This window comes from Enhydra lutris, unplaced genomic scaffold (genome assembly GCF_002288905.1).
Source record: "Enhydra lutris kenyoni isolate GAN:26980312 unplaced genomic scaffold, ASM228890v2 scaffoldscaffold130, whole genome shotgun sequence".
Taxonomy (NCBI): domain Eukaryota; kingdom Metazoa; phylum Chordata; class Mammalia; order Carnivora; family Mustelidae; genus Enhydra; species Enhydra lutris.
The window spans coordinates 463,805-488,911 of NW_019154214.1; the positions used below are offsets into that span (position 1 = coordinate 463,805).

General features: G+C 36.7%; 1 protein-coding gene across 1 annotated transcript in view; it reads left to right on the forward strand.

Moving 5' to 3' along the window:
* LOC111139959 (zinc finger X-chromosomal protein-like) overlaps window positions 1-25,107 on the forward strand; it is a 60,644-nt gene that overhangs the window by 26,098 nt on the left and 9,439 nt on the right. The window contains exons 2-4 of the mRNA XM_022492352.1: window positions 11,511-11,578; window positions 12,193-12,281; window positions 17,831-18,400. Coding sequence (XP_022348060.1) covers window positions 12,221-12,281; window positions 17,831-18,400 — 631 coding nt within the window. The 5' untranslated portion in view covers window positions 11,511-11,578; window positions 12,193-12,220. The remainder of the gene's footprint in view (window positions 1-11,510; window positions 11,579-12,192; window positions 12,282-17,830; window positions 18,401-25,107) is intronic.

The following is a 25,107-nucleotide window of genomic DNA, read 5'->3' on the forward strand; positions in this document are numbered from 1 at the left end:
GGGAGGGTTTGAGGGTTCAGGGGGAAATTACCAGTCAAGTGCATTGTTGCACAATGAAATGGTCAAGTAAGTAAAAACAGTTCAAGTAGGCAGCCCTTCTCAGTGTAAACTATATATTAGTAAAGGCATATGATATAAAATTTTTGTTGACTGTTATAGTTGGAAGGGTTTAAATTAGTAGTTGCCTTTATAGAATAGAACTCTAGCGCAACCCATTAGTTAATGGTAGTTTTCACTGTGTGAACTCTCATTTCTTCCTTTTTATGGTTTTAATTCAGTTTTGTGTGGCATATATGGCTGGTTATATGAACTAGTCACTGTTACTGAACCCTTAAGTCACTGGCATTAGTATCTTCTTTATGTAAATATTTGTGCATTAATTTACTCTGTTGATCATAGTTGACTAGGCAAAGCACCTTATCAGACCTCACCTCTCAGAGAATCCAGGATCTCGAATGTCAAAGTAGAAGTAGTAAGGAAGCACAAAAAGCTAATTTAAAGAATGAAATCCTGTCAAGTAATTGAATGATAGCATATTTGTCTCTTAGTTTGTGTTAATATTGTAGAACATTCTGAATTTTGGAGAACTGATGAAGTTTTCTGAGCAGGGTATGTCATGATGGAAATAGTACTTTTGGAGGGTTAGTCTTCCTCCATATCACAGGAATGTTTCAGTGTTTGGCCTTCACCCTTCACTCTTTCTTGTAATAAGATTTCTAGTTGTTTTGTTTTGTTTCTGTTTTTGGTGTGAATGACAGAAACAAGCAAAGCCATTTGAGAGGCTATTTTCATCTCCAGGAATCGGGAAATAAGGATCTGTGATTAAATAGCAATCATACAAATAAAAGAAAGGGACATAGAATCGAGAAGTTATGGGAAAAGGAATGGACAAGGTCAGACATCTCAAATGATAGGGAAGAAAGAAGAGGCCATCTTGCTGTGGTCAAGAAGAAGCTGGGTTTTATCCAAATGAAAATATTCAGCTGACAGTCTAGTATTAGGCCCTACTTGAGTATGTAGGTTTGAGGAATCATCTCTGCCACTAATAGTTGAAACTGTGAGAATAAAGACCAAGCAGAAGAAAACAGAGCTGATTGCACAACCTAAGCTGCTGTAAGCGATGGGAGGAGACAGAGTAGCAAACGGATGAGAAGGTGGGAAGAAAACTAGTGTTGCTTAAAAAAAACTGAGGAAGGAGAGAATTCAAAATTAAGGAAATTAGCTCCCAAACTTTCATAGAAATGCCAAGGAGGATGAGTGAGAAAAATGTTATTCTTCACGTTTAACCCTACCTCCGCCTTCTGGGTTTATTGAGGTATGATTGACATAAAATTAAGTCAGTTTAAGGTGTATGGTGAGATAACTTGATAATGTGTTTATGTTGTGAAATTATTACCTTCGTAAGCTTAGTTAACACTTCTATGTTCATCACTTGAATATGTGATTTTTAAATTTGTGATGAGAAAACATTAATATTTACTCTCCACAACCTTCCTTGGAGTCCATCTATGTCACAATTGGCAGGATTTCTTCCCTTTTCATAACTGAATGACATACTGTTGAATATATATACTGCACATTTTGCCAGTTCATCTATTGATGGACACTTACGTATCTGGGCTATTGTATCTAACGCTTTAATGTAAAAAGGACAGCAGATATCTCTTTGGTATAATGATCTCGTTTCTTTTGGATATATAAAGCCACACTGGGATTGTTGGATCATATGGTAATTTTAATTTTTGAGGGGTCCCCATACTGTTTACCATAGTGGTTATACCAGTTTACATTCCTACCACAGTATACAAGAAAGTGTTTCCTTTCCTCCATATTCCTGTCAACACCAATCATCTCTGTTCTTCTTGATAATAGCCATTCTTTTTTTTTAATTTGTTTCTTTATTTTATTTTTTTGATAATAGCCATTCTAACAGATACGACAGGATTGATCTTATTGTGGTTTTTATTTCCATTTGCCTCACTAGTGATACTGTACATATTTTCATGTACCACTTATATGTCTTTGACAAAATGTCAGTTCTTTGCCTGTTTTTCAGTTAGATTGTTTTATGTGGGTATTTTTTTACTTTTGAATAGTATGAGTTCTTTATATACAGTATTTTGTGTGTGTGTTGTATTTGGATATTAGCTCCTTATCAGATTTTTATTTGCAAGCATTTTCTTTAGTTCGATAGGTTGCCGTTTATGTTTCATGTTAAAAGACTGGTGCAGAAGCTTTTTAGTTTCATATATCCCATTTGTTTATTTTTGCTTTTTTTGTTTGTGCCCTTTTTTTTTTGTAATATCATTTTTAAGTCCAGTGTCAAAGACCAATGTCAGTGTCCTTTTTTGCTCTAGAAGTTTTAGGATTTCAGGGCTTCTATTTAAGTCTTCAGTCCATTTCAAGTTAATTTTGGGGAATGGTATAAGATAGGAGTCCTATTTCACTCCTCGCATGTGATCATCTAGTTTTTTCAACAGTATTTGGTTTTTTTTGTGTTTTTTTTTTTTTAAGATTTTATTTATTTATTTGACAGAGATTACAAGTAGGCAGAGAGGCAGGCCGAGAGAGAGGAGGAAGCAGGCTCCCTGCTGAGCAGAGAGCCCAACGCGGGGCTCGATCCCAGGATTCTGGGATCATGACCTGAGCCGAAGGCAGAGGCTTTAACCCACTGAGCCACCCAGGCGCCCCTCAACAGTATTTGTTGAAGAGACGGTCCTTACCCTGAGTATTGCTGGCTCCCTTCTACATTGTTACTTGAGTGTGTGAGTTGCTTTCTGGGCTCTTGATTCTTTAATGATTCCACAGAAATTTCAATATTGTTTTTTCTGTTACTGTGACAGTTACCATTGGAATTTTAATATGAATTTCATTGAACCTGAAGGTGGCTTTGGGCCATATAGACATTTTGCAATGTAATTCTTCCTATACATTAACACGTATCTTTGCTTCTTTTTTTACTTATAAAAATGCTAATTCTTTGTGCTTTTTTTTTTTTTTTTTTTTTAGATTTTTTTTTTTTTTTTTGACAGACCGAGATCACAAGTAGGCAGAGAAGCAGAGAGAGGGGAGGAAGCAGGATCCCAGGATCCTGGAATCATGACCTGAGCCGAAGGCAGAGGCTTTAACCCACTGAGCCACCCAGGCGCCCCTCTTTGCGCTTTTTTTAAATAAAGATTTTATTTAATCATTTGAGAGAGAACGTGAGCCAGGAGGAGGGCCTCTGGGAGAGGGAGAAGCGCACTTCGTGCCCAGCGCGCAGCCTGACTCGGGCCTGGACTTGAGGCTTGATCCCTGATCCCAGACCCCTGAGATCATGACGTGAGCTGAGGTCAAATGCTTAACCAGCTGAGCCGCCCAGGCATCCCATATCTTTCATTTATTTTGTCTTCAGTTTCTTTTATCAAACTTGTACTTTGTACTTGTATTTTGCAGTCTACTGATTGATCTTCACTTCGTTGGCTAAATTTTTTCCTATTTTTTTTTATTCTGTTATAAATGGTATTGTTTTCGCTATTCATTTTTCAGATAGCACATTATTAATGAATAGAAACCTAACTGATTTTTGTACTTTGATTTTGTATTGTTTCACATGCTGATTAGATCTAACGGGGTTTTTTTTTTAGTTTTTATAATATACATAAAATTTTATCTTCTGCAATAGAAATAGTTTACTCTTCTATAATTCCAATTCTCTCTCTTTTTTTAAAAATTATTTATTTGAGGGAGTGCATGAGAATGCGGGAGGGACAGAGGGAAAAGAGACACCTTGCTGAACAGGATGCCAGATGTCGGGTTTCATCCCAGGACCCTGGGATCATGACCTGAGCCAAAGGCAGATGCTTCACTGCTCAGCCATCCAAATGCCCCTTTTATTACAATTCTGATGCTTTTTATTTTTTTCATCTTACCTAATTTGTTTAGCTAGGAATTCTAGTACTATGTTGAATGGAGTGTTAATTGTTGCCATTTTTGTGCCTGATCATTGAGAAGAGTCTTTTTAGTATTCCACCACTGAAGATACTAGTTGTGGACTTGGTGTGTATGATTTTTATCCTCCAATTTTTAATGTGGTGTGGTATATCATATTTATTGACTTTTTTATGTTGAGCCATCCTTGGATCCCAAGGATTAGATAACACTTTTATGGTTTATAATCCTTTTAATGTGCTGTTGAATTCAGTTTGCTAGAATTTTATTGAGAAATTTCTCATTTGAATATACATCAGAGATAAAGAAAGGTCTATAGTTTTCCCTTTCTTGTTTTGTCCTTATTTAGCTTAACATGAGGGTGACAGTGGCCTTGCAAAATGAGTTTGGGAATGTTCTCTTAAGCTTTTTGGAAGAGTTTGAGGACTGATGTTAATTTTTCTTTAAATGCTCAGTAGAATTTGTCTACCCAAACCATCTGGTCTTGGACTTCTCTGTGTTAGGAGGCTTTATTTACTGGATCTGTTTCCTTACTCATTATTGGTCCATGTTTTACTGGATCAGTCTCCTTAGTCGTACTTGGTCCTATTAGACTTCAGGCTTTAGTCTTAGGAAAGTGTATATATATGTGTGTGTGTCTAGGACTGTATACCTTTCTTGTAGGTTTTGTTTTCTGGATATTTTGTAGTTCCTTGTTACTTTTTTCCTGTCTTGTGGCTTTCCTCTGGCAGCTGATTCTTTTCAATATTGGTAAGCTTTCATTCTGTTAATCTTTTGTATCTATTGTAGGTTTTTGCTTTGTGTTACCCTGAGACTTGACATCATTTTTAAGATCTGATAGTCTGTTTTAAACTGCTAAAGGGGCACCTCAAAGCTCAGTTGGTATAATGTCAATAAACTGATAAAAACTTACACTAATGGCTTATGGAAACTATCCTTTTACCCCCTTCTCAAATTTTATGTTTTTGTTGTCACTTTTACCTTTTTCATATTGTGTATTGAGTAACAGATTGTAGCTGTAGTTATTTTTAATACTCTGTCCTTTAACTTCTCTTAGAGTTAATATTTTTACATTTGATTTTTCAGATTTTGATTATTTTACCGAACTACATTGTATATTAATGCTTTTGTACTATTAATTGCCTATTGCTAATGATCTATTGATTACTTTCATTTTGGCCTAAAGAATTCCTTTTAGGGACGCCTGGGTGGCTCAGTTGGTTAAGCAGCTGCCTTCGGCTCAGGTCATGATCCCAGTGTCCTGGGATCGAGTCCCACATCGGGCTCCTTGCTCAGCAGGGAGCCTGCTTCTCCCTCTGCCTCTGCCTGCCATTCTTGCTCTGTCTGCCTGTGCTTGCTCTCTCTCCCTCTCTCTCTCTCTCTGACAAATAAATAAATAAAATCTTTAAAAAAAAAAAAAAAAAAAAAGAATTCCTTTTAGCATTTCTTGTGAGACAGATCTGGAGGGCATTGAACTCCCTAAGTTTTTATTTATTAGGGCAAGCCTTTATCTTTCTTTCATTTCTAAAGGACAGTTTGGCTAGTTATGTATTCTTGGTTGGTAATTTTTTTTTAGCACTATGAATGTAGTATTGTGACCTCTCTAACTTGCAGTATTTCTGTTGATTAAAAAAAAAAAAGTCCACTAAAGGCCTATTTGAGGTTCTATTGTGTAAGTGAATTTTTTTTTCTGTTGCTGCTTTTACAATCCTTTCTCTTTAATTTTAGACAATTGTATTATGTCTTGGAGAAGATGGGGGTTGAAATTAATGTGGTTTTTTTTTTAACATTTTATTTATTTATTTATTTGACAGACAGAGATCACAAGTAGACAGAGAGGCAGGCAGAGAGAGAGGAGGAAGCAGGTTGCTGGCTGAGTGGAGAGCCCGACGCAGGTCTCGATCCCGGGACCCTGGGTTCATGACCTGAGCTGAAGGCAGAGGCTTTAACCCACTGAGCCACCCAGGTGCCCTAATGTGGGTTTTTATGACCTTCTTAAACTTGGGTATCTGTAGCTCCACAGTTTAAGATACTAAACCAGCTTAAATCAGCTTCTCCCTCCCTTTTCTTTTCTCTGTCTTTTCCAGAGCTCCAGTAATGTATAGGTTATTTCCCTCAAATATGTAGGCTATCTTCGCCCTTTTTTTTGTTTTGTTTTTTTCTGAGTAGATAATATCAAAGAGTGGTCTTCTGTTCCATATACTTCTTTTTTTTTTTTTTTAAGATTTTATTTATTTATTTGACAGAGATCACAATTAGGCAGAGAGGCAGGCAGACAGAGAGATAGAGAGGGAGGAGGAAGCAGGCTCCCTCCTGAGCAGAGAGCCCGACACGGGGCTCGATCCCAGGACTCCGGGATCATGACCCGAGCTGAAGGCAGAGGCCTTAACCCACTGAGCCACCCAGGTGCCCCTGTTCCATATACTTCTTATACTTAATCTCGTTTGTTTTTGTTTTTATATAGGCTCCACATCCAGTGTGGGGCCCAATGCAGGGCTTGAACAGGACCCTGTAATCAAGACCTGAGCTGAGATCGAGTCAGGAACTTAACTGACTGAGCCATCCAGGCGCCCTTTGATCCAGTTTGTTCTTAATGCTTCCTATGTTATTTTTCATTTCATTCATTGTACAGTTGACCCTGGAACAACTGGGAGGTTGTGGGTACTGTCAGAATCTGTGTATAACTTCTGTCTCCTCAAAAAAGTCAGCTGCTGATAGCCTACTATTGACCAGAAACCTTACCAATAATAGAGTCAGTTAACATATTTTGTAGGTTATATGTGTTACATACTGGATTCTTATAGTAAACTACAGAAGAAAGATGTTGTTAAGAAATTCATAAGAGAAAATACAGTACTGTAAAAAAATTTGCATATTAGTGGACCTGTATAGTTTAAACCCTATTATTCAAGGGTCAGCTGTATTCTTCAGCTCCAGTATATATAGTTCTTTTTTATGATTCCTTTCTTTTAAACTTCTCATTTTGTTCATGTATTATTTTTCTTTTTAATATTTTATTTATTTATTTGAGAGCGAGTGAGAATGAGAGGGGGAGGTCAGAGAAGAAGCAGACCCCCTGCTGAGCAGGGAGCCTTCTGGGGGATTCATTCCCAGGACTACAGGATCATGACCTGAACTAAAGGCAGTCGCTCAACCAACTGAGCCACTCAGGCACTCGCATGTATTATTTTTCTGATTTTGTTGACTTTGTGTTTTCTTTCTTTCTTTCATTCTTTTTTTTTTTTTTAAGATTTTATTTATTTATTTGACAGATCACAAATAGGCAGAGAGGCAGGCAGGGAGTGGGGGTAGGGAGAAGCAGGTTCCTGGCTGAGCAGAGAGCCCTATGCAGGCGGGTCCCAGGACCCTGAGATCGTGACAAGAGCCGAAGGCAGAGGCTTTAACCCACTGAGCCACCCAGACACCCCAACTTCGTGTTTTCTTGTAGCTTACTGAATTTTCTTAAAATAACTGTTTTAATTACTTTATGATAAATTGCAGATCTTTATGACTTTGGAGTTGATAGAAAATTATTGTGTTCCCTTGATGGGGTTCTGTATCCTTGATTTTTCATATTCCTTGAAGTCTTGTATTGTTGTCTTCACATTTGAAGAATGTCATCTCTAGTCTTTACTTCTTGGTGGCCTTGGTAGAGAAGTACCTTCTTTAGCCCTGTTAGGAATTCCCGCTGTTTTCATTTCTTTTCAGTGGATATGCCTGCTCCATAATTATTACTGCCTTCCCCCCCCCCCCACAGAAATCTTAATTTTGTGCTTCTCTCAGTCCTGCAAAGTGAGGCTGGGTACTGATGGTCTCAGGTTTGCTTTTCCTAGGAAAGGAGGTGCTGAATCCTCAAGTTTGTTTGGTTTCTCCCAGTGTTACTAGTCAAGCCTGCTCTTAGAGCAGTACACACACAGGTAGCCATGGGATGGGGGCGTATGCAGGTAAGCCACATAGACTTGGGGGTGTCCTTGGGCTAGTTGGTAGAATCCACAGGCAAGGTGTCTCCAGCATTTTGTGGGTAAGTTCCCTGATGGAATTGTGGAGCAGTTAGCAGATTGCATCCCATTTGTACCCTCCTTCCAAGAGCCCGCCTGTTCTTAGTAACATGCTTTTTGCTCCCAGTCATGAAGCACAGCTCAGTAGTCTGGATAGGATAAGAGAAATGGGCCTCTGGTGGTGTCCAGCACAGCTAGGGAATCCAGGCACTCACAGGCTTTTATTTTCTCCCGAAGGAGGAGACACAGGCCTGGCAGGGCTTTCTTCTTGCTGAGTTGTGCTGCCTTAGAGGAGGGGTGATTTGAGTGAAGTGAAACTATTCCTCTTACTCGTCCCATTTCATTCAGTCTCCATTTTCTTTTTTTTCCCCTACGGGATTGCTCTAACTTTTCCACTGGACTCTTAGACTCTACTCTCATCTCTTGGTGTTTTTGAGGGCAAGGACAGTAGAAAAATCTTATTACAGCATGACAATCCAGTTTGAATTTTACTGAGCTAATGAGGTTGATTCTAGGGAAACTTGAAGATACTTAAAGTACTAAATCATTTTTATTCCATCCTTAACTGGTATAATTTCATGTCATTTTACTTAATTTTGTTTATAGAATTATTAAAGTTTGTCCTTTCATAATGGTATTTTTTGAATATGGGAAAAGAAGTAAAAAGCCAGAGAGTTTGGGGAGAGAAAAGTGACAACTTATTTAGACCAATAATATTTTCCATTTTTTTGTGGTTAAAAATATTTACTAATGTAATCTTAATGGCCTTCTTATTTGAGGTATTTTGAATAAATACCATAAAACATACTATTTCTTTTTTTTTTTTTTTAAGATTATTTATTTGACAGAGAGAGAGATCACAAGTAGGCAGAGAGGCAGGCAGAGGGAGAGGGAGAAGCAGGCTCCCTGTTGAGCAGAGAGCCTGATAAGGGGCTCGATTCTAGGACCCAGAGATCATGACCTGAGTCAAAGGCAGAGGCTTAACCCACTGAACCACCCAGGCACCGCAAACAGTAGTATTTCTTGAAATGAATTGGGTAGGTCTGAGAGATGACATATTTGGAAATTATAAACTTAAATCAGGTAGAAGAAAACCAAAACCAAGTAAAGAGTTTAGGTCTTATGGAGACCCAAATCTATGTTAGGTATATGTTTGGGTGAATGAAGAAAGAGACAGAAATAGATTTGGGGTGGTGGTGGAGAGGAGGTGAAGATGACTAAAGGGAAAATATGAGGATAATGCCAAGAGTAGTTAGGACCAGATTTTAGAGAACTGTCAACTAAGGAGCTTGAATTTTATTTGGAATGAATAGGAAGCTGTTAAAACATTTATCAATATAGGCCTGACAACATTTAAATTATGCTTTAGAAAATTCTTCTTCTTCTTCTTCTTTTTTTTTTTTTTTTTTTTGGTATGAGCCAAAATGAAATCACTTTTTTTTTTAAAGGCTTTTTGAAAAATTAACAAATAATGTATTGTTTGCTTCAGGGGTTCAGGTCTGTCAATCATTAGTCTTACACCAATCAGAGCACTCACCATCGTACAAACCCTCCCAATGTCCATAACCCAGCCACCCTTTCCCTCGCCCCTACTCCCTCAGCAGCCCTCAGTTTGTTGCCTGAGATAAAGAGTATCTTGCGGTTTGTCTCCCTGCCTATCTCATCTTGTTTCATTTTTTCCCTCACTACTCCCCCAACCCCTTCCCCTGCCTCTCAAATTTCTCATATCAGAGATATCATATGATAACTGTCTTTCTGATTGACTTATAGAAAATTCATTTTTACATGTGTTAAAACGTACCCATTTTGTTTTAATTAGATACAGTAGAGTATCAGATATGAAAGTGATTGTCTTGAAGAAAGAGGTTTATGGGGCATCTGCGTGGCTGAGTTGGTAAAAGCAGTGTCTCGAACCCCACATTGGTCTCCCTGCTCAGTGGGGAGCCTACTTCTCCCTCTGCCTATTACCCCACTTTTGTGTGTGCTCTCTTTCTCTAATAAATAAATAAAAAAAATTTTTTTTTTTTAAAAGGCTTATACTCACAACCATGAGAAGAGAAAGAGTGAGGAATGTCACACGGTGAAGGAGCAAAAGGGAAGGACTATCATTAGGCAGGAGGAGAGGGGAGAAGCATGGCCCAGGGACCTTTATTAGGAAGGAATAAGGCAAGGTATGGTAGATATGCTAAATTTAAGATTGGATAGTTTAAATAATTTCCAATATTATTTTATGGTAGGAGGAATATTGACTTGGTATGTAAAGTTGGTGTTTGAGCATGTGGCTCTGATTGGTTGATTAGTATTGTGATGGTGCACTTATGGGGAAACATTTGCTGTCTCTAGGATTTAACAAGCCCTAGAAATAGCTGTGTCTCTTCCAGATCAAAGCCTCAAATGACAAAGCAAGAATACAGAAAATAAAAAGTCACTGTCAGTACACTGCATTACTTGAAATTTTAACAGATGTACATTTTGTGTGTCATTAGCAAAAGTTATAAAGATTGGGGCGCCTGGGTGGCTCAGTGGGTTGGGCCGCTGCCTTCGGCTCGGGTCATGATCTCAGGGTCCTGGGATCGAGCCCCGCATCGGGCTCTCTGCTCAGCGGCGAGCCTGCTTCCTCCTCTCTCTCTGCCTGCTTGTAATCTCTCTCTATCAAATAAATAAATAAAATCTAAAAAAAAAAAAAGTTACAAAGATTATAAACTAATAGCCCTTTTGAAGGTGAGTTATAAAGTGAGAAAGTGGAGTTAAGAAAACCTATTATGGGGGCGCCTGGGTGGCTCAGTGGGTTAAGCCTCTGCCTTCGGCTCAGGTCATGATCCCAGAGTCCTGGGATCCAGCCCCACTTCGGGCTCTCTGCTCAGCAGGAAGCCTGCTTCCCCTCTTCTCTCTCTCTCTCTCTGCCTGCCTCTCTCCCTACTTGTGATCTCTCTCTCTGTCGAATAAATAAATAAAATCTTAAAAAAAAAAAAGAAAACCTATTAGGAAGCTTAGCTAATACTCCTAACATAAGTAAATCATGGTCCCTGATGTCTTCCTTTTTGTTCCTTCTATGTACTTACTTGCTCACTTGATTTGGCATATATTTGTTTTTTTGTTTTTTTGTGGGTTTTTTTTTTTTTTTTTAAGATTTTATTTATTTATTTGACAGAGACACAGCAAGAGAGGGAACCCAAGCAGGGGGGAGTGAGAGAGGGAGAAGCAGGTTTCCCACTGAGGAGGGAGCCCTGATGGGAAGCTCATGACCTGAGCCAAAGGCAGATGCTTAACCCACTGTGCCATCCAGGCACCCCTGTATTTATTTGTTGTATTTTAACTTTTTTTTTTTTTTTTTGTAAACTGGTTGTTTCTCCTGCCTGCCCTAAGGCAAATTCGGTATATGATGCTCAACTCTTCTTTATTTACTGTAGTTTGAAACAGAGAGGGAAAGAAAAAGGGAGAACAGGGAGGAGGGAAAGAGAGAAAAGGAGTAAGAGGGAAACAGCATGTGCACACAAGTCCTGCTTATAGTTTTAGGTATCATATAGATGGTACTTTCATTTTACTTTGTTCAAAGATAAATTTATTTTTTACCTTTTGTAGCTGGTACCAATTCACCTGTGGCCTGGAGAATCTAAATATACTGTGAGAGTTATTTCTGCAGTCAGAAGGTCAGTTAAGATAGGTCATTGTAAGCTACACAGAAATCTCCAAAGAGTATCAAGAATTGTTACAGATTTTGCATTTTTACCATTTTGTAATTTACTGGTAGAAAGATTACAGACTACATTAAATTTAAAAGTACAATAAAATCTTGCTGAAATTCCCCCTAAACAATATATGTTAAGGTGAACCTCAAAGAGTCGTTGGATTGCTGGTAGAGAGGAGGTAAGAGGGAGTCATCTGGGGTATGAGCAGTGTTCTGTATCTCAGTCTGAAAAATGCTAATATAATTTTAAATAGACATTTATTTGTATACATATTTATATATGTAAATTATTAAGCAGAACAATTAAGATTTGTTCACTTTATATAACTTATACTGTAATTAAACAAACAAAAATCCCCAAACACTGTCAACCTGTTTAAGTGCACTTTCATACATTAAATGATAGAACTGCACATACATCACTGGAAATCAGTATGTTCCCCTTTATTTTACATTGATAAGTTTTTGGTAAATTAAGAAATTCGAGCATTTCAGAAATGTAAAGATCATGATGACATTTTAAGTATGTGACCTAATATAATTAATATTTGGTATACTTTATATTTCCTGGCTTAGGAGCTGTGACTAATGAGAATCAAAGGCCATGGATGAAGATGAACTTGAATTGCAACCACAAGAACCAAACTCCTTTTTTGATGGAATAGGTATATCTATAGATAATTATTGGGTTATTCCACTTCCCATCTGCCAGATTTGGAGTTTGGTTATCAAGAGGATGAATTGCTAGATCTTACACTGATTCATACTTAGGTATCTTGTTATCCTTTCAAAATCCCATAGGCAGCTCATAATCTTGTCAGTAACTGCATCAGTATCAAAAAAATTACTGTTGTCTTGTTGTTCTCATTTTCCCCAGTTATACTACTAAATCCTCTTAGTTCTTTCGTAAACATTCAAACTTTGGCCAGACTTAGTTCCCTGTGTTTTTCTTCTTATGGACTGTTAGCCAGGACCACTTTTTGTTTCTTGAGGCTGCCCACATTCCCTTTCTTGTTTTACGTGTCATTTCCTCTAGCAACGGAGAGTTGAGTCTCTGTCATGTTTAAATCTTTCCGACATTCCCATTCACAACACATCTGACTCTAGCCAGAAGCTTATCCAGAGTAATCTACATTTTATCTGCTCTTATATCCATAACTTTAATTAGATGTCCAAGACTTTTTAACTATGTCAGATAATATATTTCAAGGTCCAGAAATTAGGGGGTGCTTTGGTGGCTCAGTGGGTTAAGCCTCTGTCTTTGGCTCAGGTCATGATCTCAGGGTCCTGGGATCGAGCCCCGTATCGGGCTCTCACTCAGCAGGGAGCCTGCTACCCCCCCCCCCCCCCGCCTCTCTGCCTACTTGTGATCTCTCTCTCTGTCAAATAAATAAATAATGTCTTTTAAGAAAAAATCCAGAGATTAGGGTTTGGACATCTTTGGGAGACCATTCTGCCTACCACTGTCTACATTCTGCCCCCAAACATTTATGTTCCTCCCATGGTAAAACTCACTCTTTTGAGGTTTTCACTTAATATCCAAAATTCTCATCTAAAATTAAGCAGCCCAGCTGCATCCCATAGGTTATAGAATATTGTGTTTTCTTTTCCTTTTTTTTTTTTGTTTTTTGTTTTTTGTTTTTGTTTTTGTTTATTTATTGGCAGTGAGAGAGGGAACACAGGCAGGGGAATGGGAGAGGGAGAAGCAGGCTTCTTATGGAGTAGAGAGTCCAATGTGGGACACGATCCCAGGACCCTGGGATCATGACCTGAGCTGAAGGCACATGCTTAATGACTGAGCCACCCAAGCGCTCCTCTTTTCCTTTTGTTTTAAGACATATTTTGATTTGCTACTTATTTGGCCCATTGCTTGTATAGTAGTATGTTTTTAACATTCACATACTAAATATTTAATATTTGCCAAAAAGAAGAGAAATGAAGCAACTTAGAAGTCTCATAGCATCTAAATTAGGGACCCATAACATTCTGGGTGTAGTCCATTAAGTACAAGTTCTGGAGCATAATTCTTCTTCCTCGTAGATTTACAAAGCCAGAGAAGGGATCTCTTCCCATTGCGAGTGGTAGTGCAGTTTTGAATATTCTGGTTACAACAGGTTGAAACGGAAGATAAATGGGTCTGTAGTTTTATTAACTTGCTCTGCGCCTAGAATTTGGAAGTCCAGCTGTTTCTAATGAGATACTTTCTCTATCCCTTTCAGTCAATACTCTCAAATCAGGATAGCATTGTTTCTGATGGTAAAAATTTTTTAAAGAATTTTGTGTATCTCCTGGGTCGTGAGAATTTACTTCATTAGACAAGACTCTCATCTATATATCTTTTAGAGATAAAGCATTTCTTCTTGGAGATGGGTGAGGCATGGTGCTCTTAAGCCCCTTAGGCTAAGTACTGTAGTTTGATTGAAGGTATCTGTGAGGCACACTTTGAATGACTTAAAAGAGACATTAAATGAGTGCATTTTCAGACCTACTGATCTTCAGGGAAGAGTCATAGAGCCATACATAGCATGCTTTTGTTCTAGAATTTTCTTGCCTGAAATTTTAATTTTTTTTCCCTTTTGCCATTTGTACAGGCTAAAAATTTGTACAGGTTTCAAGTCCTGCTACTTTTTTGTTTCAATTTAACTTTATTTTTCTTGATTTTTATTATAAGCATCAAGAAGAAACAAGGCCACAACTTCAACACTGCTGAAATCTCCTTGACTGAGTTCATCATTAAGTTAGACTTTTCACATAACTGTAGTATACAGTCAAAACCTATAGTATATAGGTAGTATATCTGTCAAAACCTGTAACTAAGATACTCGTTTCTTCCATTAACATGTTTCTTCTTTTTGAGCCCTTAATAGCAGAGTTTTTAGTCTGGATTTCTATTAACAGTCTGTGCATGGTGACTTTGATGTTCTTTGAGTTTGTGTAGGATTTCTCTATTTTGGTCATTTCTTCTGAGTTCTTACTAGCTTGAGTTGTTAACATCCATATTTCTACTAGGGGTCTATTCAAGGGAGTATTCCATTCTAAAGTCACTTTGGATTTTTTGGCATTTGTATAGGAGCTGTCCATTCTCTGGTACCAAAACCTGATTTATTTCTGTTACAACACTGAAAGTTCAACAAGTTTAGTATTTTAAATCAATAAAATTGTCTCACAGTTTCTTTGGGTTAAAAGTCTATGATGGCTATCTGTTTTGGATTTCATATGGCTATATTAAAGATGTGAACAGGGTATTGTTCCTTTCTGGGACTTGGGCTATGATTCTGCTTCTAAAATAATTGAGGTGATTAGCTGAATTCACTTCCTTAAACTGTAGGACTGAAGTCCCCATTTCATTGATAGCGGTCAGCTGAGGGGCTGTCTTGGCTCCTTGCCACTGATTTGTTCCTTCTCATGCTTTCCATGTAGTTCCTACAGCAACAATGAATTAAATCTCTCAAACTTAAAATTCTGCTTCAACTCTGATACCACCTGGGAAAGTGTTGCTTTAAGAGTTTGTGTGATCTGATTGGACTCACTCAAATTTTCAGTATAAGATTTATGACTTTAATTATATCTGCAAAAACCTTCTGGCATAAACCATAATGTGACATATTCATAGTTCCAGTGATGGAAGTGTGGACATCTTGCAGGGTGGATAGGGTGGAGTGGGTGGGTAAGGAGATCTACCTATCACCACTGCTCGTAGCATTTCCTACCACTTGGGCCTAAGCACTGTTACCTCATTCTAAACCTGTAATACTAGAACTATTTTCCAGGCTCCCAGTTTTCTTCTTTTATCTACTACACCAGTAGCATACTAATCCTAATGTAACACCTGGAGCATGTCATTTCACTTTTTTTTTATTGTCCAGAAGATAAGTTGTAAAGCTCCTCTGCATTTTGACAGTTTCCTCCTTTCACAACCCTGTTTCTCAAGAGGCTTCTCAGGGAGCCTTCTGCATCAGCCACATAGAATGTTGTTTGTTTTCCCAACTACACAAGGAAAACTTTATTTATGAAGTTGTAAAATGGAAAAAATGGGCAACCAGATTACCCAAGGTTCTAAGTAGATTAATATTGAAAAGGATTGTACTAGATTTTATAATATAAAATTATTTACTGTTATATAGCTACCCTTGGTAATTAAAATTTTACTCACTGAATTTTATGTGATATTTGCCATATATTAAAGCAGTAGATACTGATTCTACCAAGAAACATGAGGATTTTAGTATCTTTCTAAATGCCATGTGTGTGCATGCATTTGTGTTTCTTAAACAGTTTCGGGTGGTATTTTGACTCATATTTGGTAGTGTCATTTTGATGGTGGTACATGCAAAGTTAATTCTGTCTTCACTTGAACATAGTGAAGTATAAAAATGTGCTTCAGAGAGACTTATAAGTTCTTTGGAGAAAAACTCAAGGTATTTATTAGCTTAATCTTGCCACAGCAGTCTTGGGTCATGAGCTGTTTGCATTTTAGCCCTCATTATTGACAGTTAATGGTGTTCATTCATCTTTGAGCAAATCACTTAATCTGCTAGGGCCTCCTTTTTCATATGTCCTAATAGTAATGAAACCTCTCATTACAGTTTTTCAGAACACTTCCCATATATTCCCATTTGATCATCACCAACAGTCCTGTGAGGTATGCATGGCAGATAATACTGTCCTCATTTTACTGACAGGAAACTGAAACTCAGAGGTTAAATGACTTGCCCAAGGTCACAAAATGAAAAAGTTCTAAATGCTTCTCTCTGTCTTACACTTCTTAAGCAGTGCTCTTGCCTTTAAATAGTTCTACATTTATGTCTTGAAGATGGAGATTAAAGTGATGTATTGCTTGATGTGAACTACTAAATATGAAACATAAAGACAGATGATTGAAAGCATTTAATAATAATTCTGTAGAAATGAAAGAAAACATCTTATTATTATTTCTATATGTAATCAAGTGGGCATTAACTGACTCTAAGGACTTTACAACTTTTATCATTCTTTGGCTTTTGTTGATCCTTTGTGTTAGTTGAATTATCTGTGTTTCTCTGATGGCCTAGGCAGTGAGACACAGTCACTGAGTTAGGCACCTGCTTTAGGTCAACTTTTCTAAGTCACAACCAGGACCAATAGCTTAATTGAGTAGCTTTTTTTAAGATAAGACTTCATATTTGTTAGTTTTATGGACCAGGAGCCAAGATACCAGATTTGTTTTGTTTTATGTTACAATTTTTGTAAGAATAATCTTGTTTCTGTTCCCATTCATCTCATTCATTCAGAGTGATATTTACTGAGTACCATGTGCTGTGCAAACAATTGTGTGATCTTGGTGAAGTCATTTAATCTCACTGGGCTGCGATTGTTTCACTCCTATAGTTTTATTCTTTAGTTGTGGAGGGGACTAGAAATAGGATTTCTTAAAATTGGTGAAGCTGCCTTGGATTGGAGTGTGGGTGATGGGAGGAGGATAGATGGGGGCTGAGTATTCTTATGAAGTTGGTATGACCCACTTCCACTAACCTCCACCTCCAGTGCTCCAGAGCAGTTTCACTTTTATCTATCCACAGAAGTCTTTAATCAGTTATTGTTCCTCCTCTATAGCCTTCCTAGCTCTGTTTTCATTTGTGCCCCAATTCTTTGATTGCCTAAATTCACAATTTAATTTCTAAATATCCAGTCATATATGGTGGATACTTTTGGAACATTACACCAGCATAGAGTGGGTTGATTTTAAAGAGGGAAAGAAAGAAATGGAAGGAATGAAAAGAAGTAAGTAATAGTGTTGAAAAGAAGAAAAACTGACATATATAAGAAATGTAGAAAAAAGGTAAAATGGAACAGATATGAAGGAAAATGGTTTGTTCTCTGAATTTATCTTACTTCCTTAACATTTATAATTATCCCGTAGGATTTTATTTTCCTGGAGATTTTAATGTTGATGTCCAAAAAATACTTTTCTTCTGCAACTGCCTCACATTTTCTGTTTCCTAGTATTTCTTAATCTGTTAATTGAGAGGGTTGAGTAGAAGCAGTTCGTGTGTTAATTTTTATCTGTTATATGAATCAAAAATAGATTCCCTTTTTATTTCCTTAATCTATTTCAGTGTTTGAGAAAACAGGATATATTCTGTTTTCTGGTGGAAATTAAATATCATTTATATCATTGAAGACAGTCATGCATGCCTACCTGAAATTTGTCATTTTAATTTTTTGTTTTTTGAAGGAACTGATGCTACGCACATGGATGGTGATCAGATTGTTGTGGAAGTTCAAGAAACTGTTTTTGTTTCAGATGTTGTGGATTCAGATATAACTGTACATAACTTTGTTCCTGATGACCCAGATTCAGTTGTAATCCAAGATGTTATAGAGGATGTTGTGATTGAGGATGTTCACTGCTCAGATATCTTAGAAGAAGCAGATGTATCTGAAAATGTCATTATTCCTGAGCAAGTGCTTGACTCAGATGTAACTGAAGAAGTTTCTTTAGCACACTGCACGGTCCCAGATGATGTTTTAGCTTCCGACATTACTTCAGCCTCAATGTCTGTGCCAGAACATGTATTAACAAGTGATTCTTTACATGTGTCTGATGTTGGACATGTTGAACACATGGTTCATGATAGTGTAGTAGAAGCAGAAATCATTACTGACCCTCTGACAGCAGACGTCGTTTCAGAAGAAGTATTGGTAGCAGATTGTGCCTCTGAAGCAGTCATAGATGCCAATGGGATCCCTGTGGACCAACAAGATGATGACAAAAGCAACTGTGAGGACTACCTTATGATTTCCTGTAAGTCTTTGGGGTCTAGTGATTGTCAAAGGTATTTTTGAGGGCTATCTTTTATCATATATCAGGATGACATTTTCTTTACTTAAACTTAACTAAATTAAGATAAATGTCACAGGCCTATGTGCATTATTGTCCTAGTTTGGATCTTGTTAAGGTAAGCCGTAATTAAGAAAACTGAAGTGGTAAAAAGTAAAGAGTTATTTCCTTTTTTTTTTTTTTTAATCACCATTCCTTTTGTAACTTTTTTTTTTTTTAGATTTTTATTTATTTGTATGACAGAGAGAGATCACAGGTAGGTAGAGAGGCAGGCAGAGAGTGGGGGGAAGCAGGCTCCCTGCTGAGCAGAGAGCCCGATGCGAGGCTCCATCCCAGAACCCTGGGATCATGACCTGAGCCAAAGGTAGAGACTCAACCCACTGAGCCACCCAGGTGCCCCTAAAGTGTTATTTCTAATATGAGGGCAACCTGGGTGCCTCAGTTGGTAAAGCATCTGACTCGTGATCTCAGCTCAAGTCTTCATCTCAGGGTTGTGAGATCAGGCCTTGCATTGGGCTCCATCCCAGCCTAGAGCCTACTTTAAAAAATAAAATAAAAAAGAGATGAGGGAGGCTGGAAAGAATAAACTATTAGAAATCAGAAATAATGTGATGATGTGATTAGGTGTTACCTTATCAGAATAACCACTAAACCTAGAAAGGATTTCAGCTTGAAAAAAATCTTTTGTCTTTTATTGTGCAGTGACTTCTGTCCTTATTTTCTTCCATACCACTCCTCTTTTGCCTGCAAAATAATGAAAATATTTTTTAAAACAAATTCATAATTGGCTTTGGAACTTTGTTACTGTAGTGTCTTGAAATAAAGTGGTCATATACATAACCATAAACACTAATTTATGTGGACTTCTAGAATGATCAGAGATTTAATATCATTGGTTTTATACTCTTACAGGATATTGGCTTTCTAGATAGTATTTACCTTCTTACCATTTAGCACATAATTAGACATAGTTTTAGTTATATAGTAGATGTCCTGATAATTCTTTTAGTGGATTCTCTGGGTAGGTGTCTCTGATCTTTCTTTTTTAGATACATTCTCTACGTCAGTGAAGTTTTACTTTGTTAGATAGACCCATCATCTACCTGCTTGTTTAAATAACTTGGTTATTCCAATTCACCTGCTCATGGGATCATTATGGTATTTGGAATCAAGTTTATCATATATAGACAGAGTTCAGTGTGTTCTTATCAGCACTACGTACAAGTCTTTTTCCCTTGTGTCTTTGAGCATAGCACAGAGATTGGGTAAGTTTAGGAATAGAGTAAGTATTTGTTTACCCTATATGTGATCTTATGCTATTTATTAACGATAATTTTTTTACATCCAGCTTAACTTGATAATGTCAAGAGTCTCCTTTAATAAATGTCCAGTAAATTCATTCTCTGTATAAAACCTTCTTCCAAGTAGTGTTGAAGTAGCTAACAATAATTTACTTTTTGACTTTGAGTTCATACTTTGGTTTCGTACTTTGAAAGAGGCGGAGATGGGGGTAGAATTTATCATAAGTAATTTAGGATTTAGTTTTAATACAAATTTAGAATATAAGATTTTTATAAGATAAATTTGTCCAGACATTTCAGTTTTCTTGATATCTTTTTTTCTGCCTTCTAGGAAAGATACTTCCTCAAATGCTACATTATAATTTTAAAACCCTGTTTGGGGGAGGCAGGGTTAGAGGGTAACTATTTAGGATTGACAGGTTTTTGGTTTAGTGTGAAGAGGAATTGTAGCCTGATCTGTATTTTGCATAATAGAGAAAACTGAGATGCTGTAATTATCTGTCAATATTAATGATTTTCATAGCATGAAACAAACATTTTCAGTCCTTTAATATTTTTATTCAACATGTACACCTTAAGAGTTTAAACAGATGTCTACTCTTCTCTTTAGAAATTTCAGTGAGTTACGGGCTCTACATGGCTGATAAAGTGTTTTCATAAAAGTGTTTAGAGTCCATCTCATCAAGTTTCTTCCTTCTGCAGTTCTCACTTTTTTAACAATGAAAGAATTCCATTTTTTGTTGTGTCATAGTGTATCTAGACACAGATGCTCATTATTACAGCATATCTGCTATGTATCATTTTGTAGTCTAGATCATACTCTTTCTTTTAAATTGGTTTTGTCTGTCTTTAGAACAAAACTAATGAATCTTACCCACTTAGATATATCCTGCACTAAACCTTGTACATGTTACATGTGAATTATTCATTGAATGAACATATTTATTAACTTTACAGTTGAAATCATGTGGATATCATGCCATCTAGTTTAGGTGTTTTCCTCATTTTACCTGGTATTAGTTTCTAATTAGTTACCAGTTTTGTATTAAATGAATAAATGAAATCTTAACTTTAATATCTAATGTACAAAATCTGAGGATCTATAGAATTTATGGTTTGTATATTGGTTTAGTAGTTACTGGAATAGAAGGGATGCTAAAATATTGCACTTGTATTTTTTTATACATGTTTAAGGCATTCTCTTATTCTGTCGCTAATTAACTGGATATGTATGTAAAATCACTGTAAACTCCGTATCAAGTGTTTTGTTTTGTTCATAATTTTTTTAAATTTAATAGAACACAGACTAAAATTTTGGAATTCTAAAAGTAAGTATACACAAGAAAATATTTTTGAAACATGAATAAGGATTAGGAAAAATGTCTTGATTAGGTTTTTTAAATTTGTTTTCATAAAAATTAAGAAAGGTTTTTGTTTATTAGACTAGAATTGATGCCTTTTTATATAGGGACTCTAAAATGTATTTAGAAAATATTTAAGCAGTTTTAATATTTTAAAGGAGATATTACCAGGCACTAAAAGAAGGTAAGCCATTAAATTATTAGGGACAATTTGATATCAAGAATTGTCAAATTATATTACTTAAAACACTTAATTTTGGACAAAAGTCGTAAGATATGCAAAGAAACAATAATCCTGACAGAAACACAGGAAAAAGTACAGTAAGTAGAAACTCGTGAGGAATCCTAGATAGTGAACTTAATAAAGATTTTAAATCAGCTATTTTAAATTTGTTCAGAGAGCTAAAGAAAACCATTGTAAAGAACTAAAAGAAAGTATGAAAATGATGTCTCACCAAACAGAGGATATCAATAAGGAGAAACTTAAAAAAAACTAAATAGAAATTCTGGACCTAAAATAAATAGACTAAAATGCAGATTTAACCAGAGGGCTCAAACTTTAAAGGTAAAGAAAGAATTGGCATACTTGGATGTGTATCAGGAGATATTAATCCACTCTGAGAAGAAGGGAAGAAAAGAATGAAGAAAAATTAATGTAGCTTCTTAGACCTGTATGTATGCATACTAGCATAGACAATCCCCAAAAGGAGAGGAAAGAAGGAGACGAAAAATGGAAATGGATTGGAAGAATATCTCAAGAAGTAGTAGGTGAAAATTTCTGAAATGTGATGAAAAATATTAATCTATAATTATAAGCTAAGAAGTTTGGTGAACTTTAAATTATCAAAAGTTTACAAAGAATTCTTGAAAGCAAGACAGAATTGACTCATCATGTTCTCAAATGCTCCTTCCTCAAAGAGGTAAGAGCTCTTTTCTTCTTAAAACATGTAGACTTAAAAGGCATTGAGGTGATATATTCAGATGATCTGTTCAGCAGGTTGAAGGAAATAAGTCTAATACATTTACATATTATATGCTATATACTCAACTAAGAAGTATCTAGCTAAAGCTTTAAAAATGAAGGTGAAACTAAGATATTCCTAGGTAAACAAAAAAACTGTGGTGACCCAAATGAAACATGGCATAAGGGCAGACATAAAAGCCAGTGAAATAGAATTGAGAGTTGAGAAATAAACCCATACATCTTATAGCCAGTTGAGTTTTCACAACTTGAACTTTTCACAGTTTAAAGAGGAATAGCCTATCTTCAACAGATGGTGTTGGGATAACCGCATGTTCACACATGAATGAACAATGTTGGGCTGCTACCTTGAGATACATAAAAAACTTAAAACCAATCAGAGATATCTGTATTTATCATGTTTGAAAATACTTCTATTTCCAAAAATACTATGAAGAAGTGAAGTGATAACAGAGTGGAAGGAAATATTTGTTAAGCTTATATCTAAGTGTCTAGGAACTGGAACATATAAAGAATCTCTGCAACTCAGTAATAAAAAAGCAACCCAATTAGAAATGGAAAAAACCTTGAATACACATTTCTCCAAAGAAGAAAATAAGAACATGAAAGATGCTTATCCTCATTAGTCATTTGGGGGATGCAAATCAAAACCAGAATGAGTTAACCTCTTCACATTCTCTCAGATGGGTATTTTTAAAAATGGGAAATAAGTTTTGTAAGAATGGGGATATTTTAGAAGCCTCAAAGTGGGATTGGTAATATGAAATTGTTTACCCACTTAGGGAAGATTTTGTAGTTCTTTGAAAAGTTAAACATTGAATTACAGTATGACTCAGTTATTGCTCCTAAGCATAGACCCAGGAGAATTAAAAACATACCATAAAATAGTTGCTATACAAATATTCATAGCAGCATTATTTTTTTTAAGATTTTATTTTAATAAAGATTTTTATTTATTTATTTATTTGACAGAGATCACAAGCAGGCAGAGAGAGAAGGGGAAGCAGGCTCCCCGCTAAGCAGAGAGCCCAATGTGGGGCTTGATTCCAGGGCCCCAGGATCCTGACCTGAGCCGAAGGCAGAGGCTTTGAGCCACTGAGGGGCCCTAAGATTTTTTTTTTTTTTTTTTTTTTTTAATTTATTTGTCAGAGAAAACAAGCAGAGGCAGGTGGAAGCAGAGGGAGAAGCAGACTTCCCCCTGAACAAGGAGCCTTATGCTGGACTTCATCCCAGGACTCTGGGATCATGACCTGAGCCGAAGGCAGATAGTTAACTGAGGCACCCAGGCTTCCCATTTATGGCAGCATCCCAATAGCCAAACAAAAATGGGAACAGCCCTAACGTCTTCAATTGATGAATTGATATTTAAAATGTGATGTCATCATCCAGTGGAATATTACTTGATCATAAAAAGAAATGAAGCACTGATATATGCTACAAAACAGGTGAACTTTGAAAGTTATAGGTATGGGGTGCCTGGGTGGCTCAGAGGGTTAAGCCTCTGCCTTCGGCTCAGGTCATGATCTCAGAGTCTGGGATCGAGTCCCTCAACGGACTCTCTGCTCGGGAGGGAGCCTGCTTCCCCCTCTTTCTCTGTCTGCCTCTCTGCCTACTTGTGATCTCTGTCAAATAAATAAATAAAATACTTAAGAAAGAAGGGTATTTGGCAAGTCTGAAAGAGGAATATCTATAAAAACAAAGAGTTGAGGAGTGTTTACCTAGTCTAATTGTGGAATAAGTTTTGGAAAGGGAGTTAGCCAAAGAATGTTAGAAGTATTTTTAGGGGGTGATGGATATAATCTGTAATTAGATGGTAATGATGGTTTCAAAGTATGTGAATTTACTGAAAACCAGTGAAGCTCTAGTTCTTTATTACTACATTTTTTTTTTTAAGATTTTATTTATTCTTTTGCCGGAGAGAGCACAAGCAGGGGGAGCAATAGGCAGAATGAGGAGGAGAAGCAGCCTTGACACTGAGCAGGGAGCCTGAAGATACTACATTTTTTAAAAAGGCAATTGTGTAGAAATCACTTCCTGATGTCTCAAGATATTTATTATCCAGAATTTATTTTTAGACTTTAATTTTAATTTTATTTATTTATTTTTATTATTATTTTTTTTTTTTAAGATTTTATTTGTTTGATAGAGACACAGTGAGAGAGGGAGCACAAGCAGGTTGGGTAAGAGAGGGAGAAGCAGGCTTCCTGCTGAGCAAGGAGCCCTGTGGTGAGGCTTGATCCCAGGATGCCAGGATCATGGCCCAAGCCAAAGCAGATACTTAATGACTGAGCCACCCAGGCACCCCTAGACTTTAATTTCTTTTTTTTTTTTGGTAAGATTTTATTTATCTGTTTGACAGAGCGCACAAGTAAGCAGAGCAGCAGGCAGAGGGAGAGAGAGAAGAGGCTCTCTGCTGAGCAGGGAGCACTATGAGGGGCTTAATCCCAGGACCCTGAGATCATGACCTGAGCTGAAGGCAGCCGCTTAATTAACTGAGCCCCCCAGGCGCCTCAGACTTTAATTTTTAATGGCAGTTTTAAAGCCATAGTGAGATTTACATGGTAAAACGACATTTAAGATTTGGGGTTTTTTTTTAAGTTGCTTTTATAATATTTCATTGAGATAATTTTAGTAGTTTAATTAGTGGGATACCTTTCCAAGGTGAAATTTTCAAGGTGAATTCTAATTTTCTCTAGAAAAGGATTAACTTTGCTGTTCTCAGGTAGACCTGACATGTGAATGTGTTTTTCTAACATAACTTTTTAATATTCAGGAGCACAAGAAACATCTTTTATAAGCTGTAGGAAAATATGTAACATTTTTCAAGTTCCATCATCATTAGGTAGTGAGGTCTTCAGGAGTTTTATTTTATGATTACCCACAAACTAACATGTCTATGAGCATCTTGTGTGACCTTGTAAACACAAGATACTAAGATTTTTCGGTACCACTTAGAGTCACTATTAAAAAGTTTCCAAAAGAGGCCGGCTTAACTGTAGTCTCAAACTCCTCAAAGATGAGGAGTTT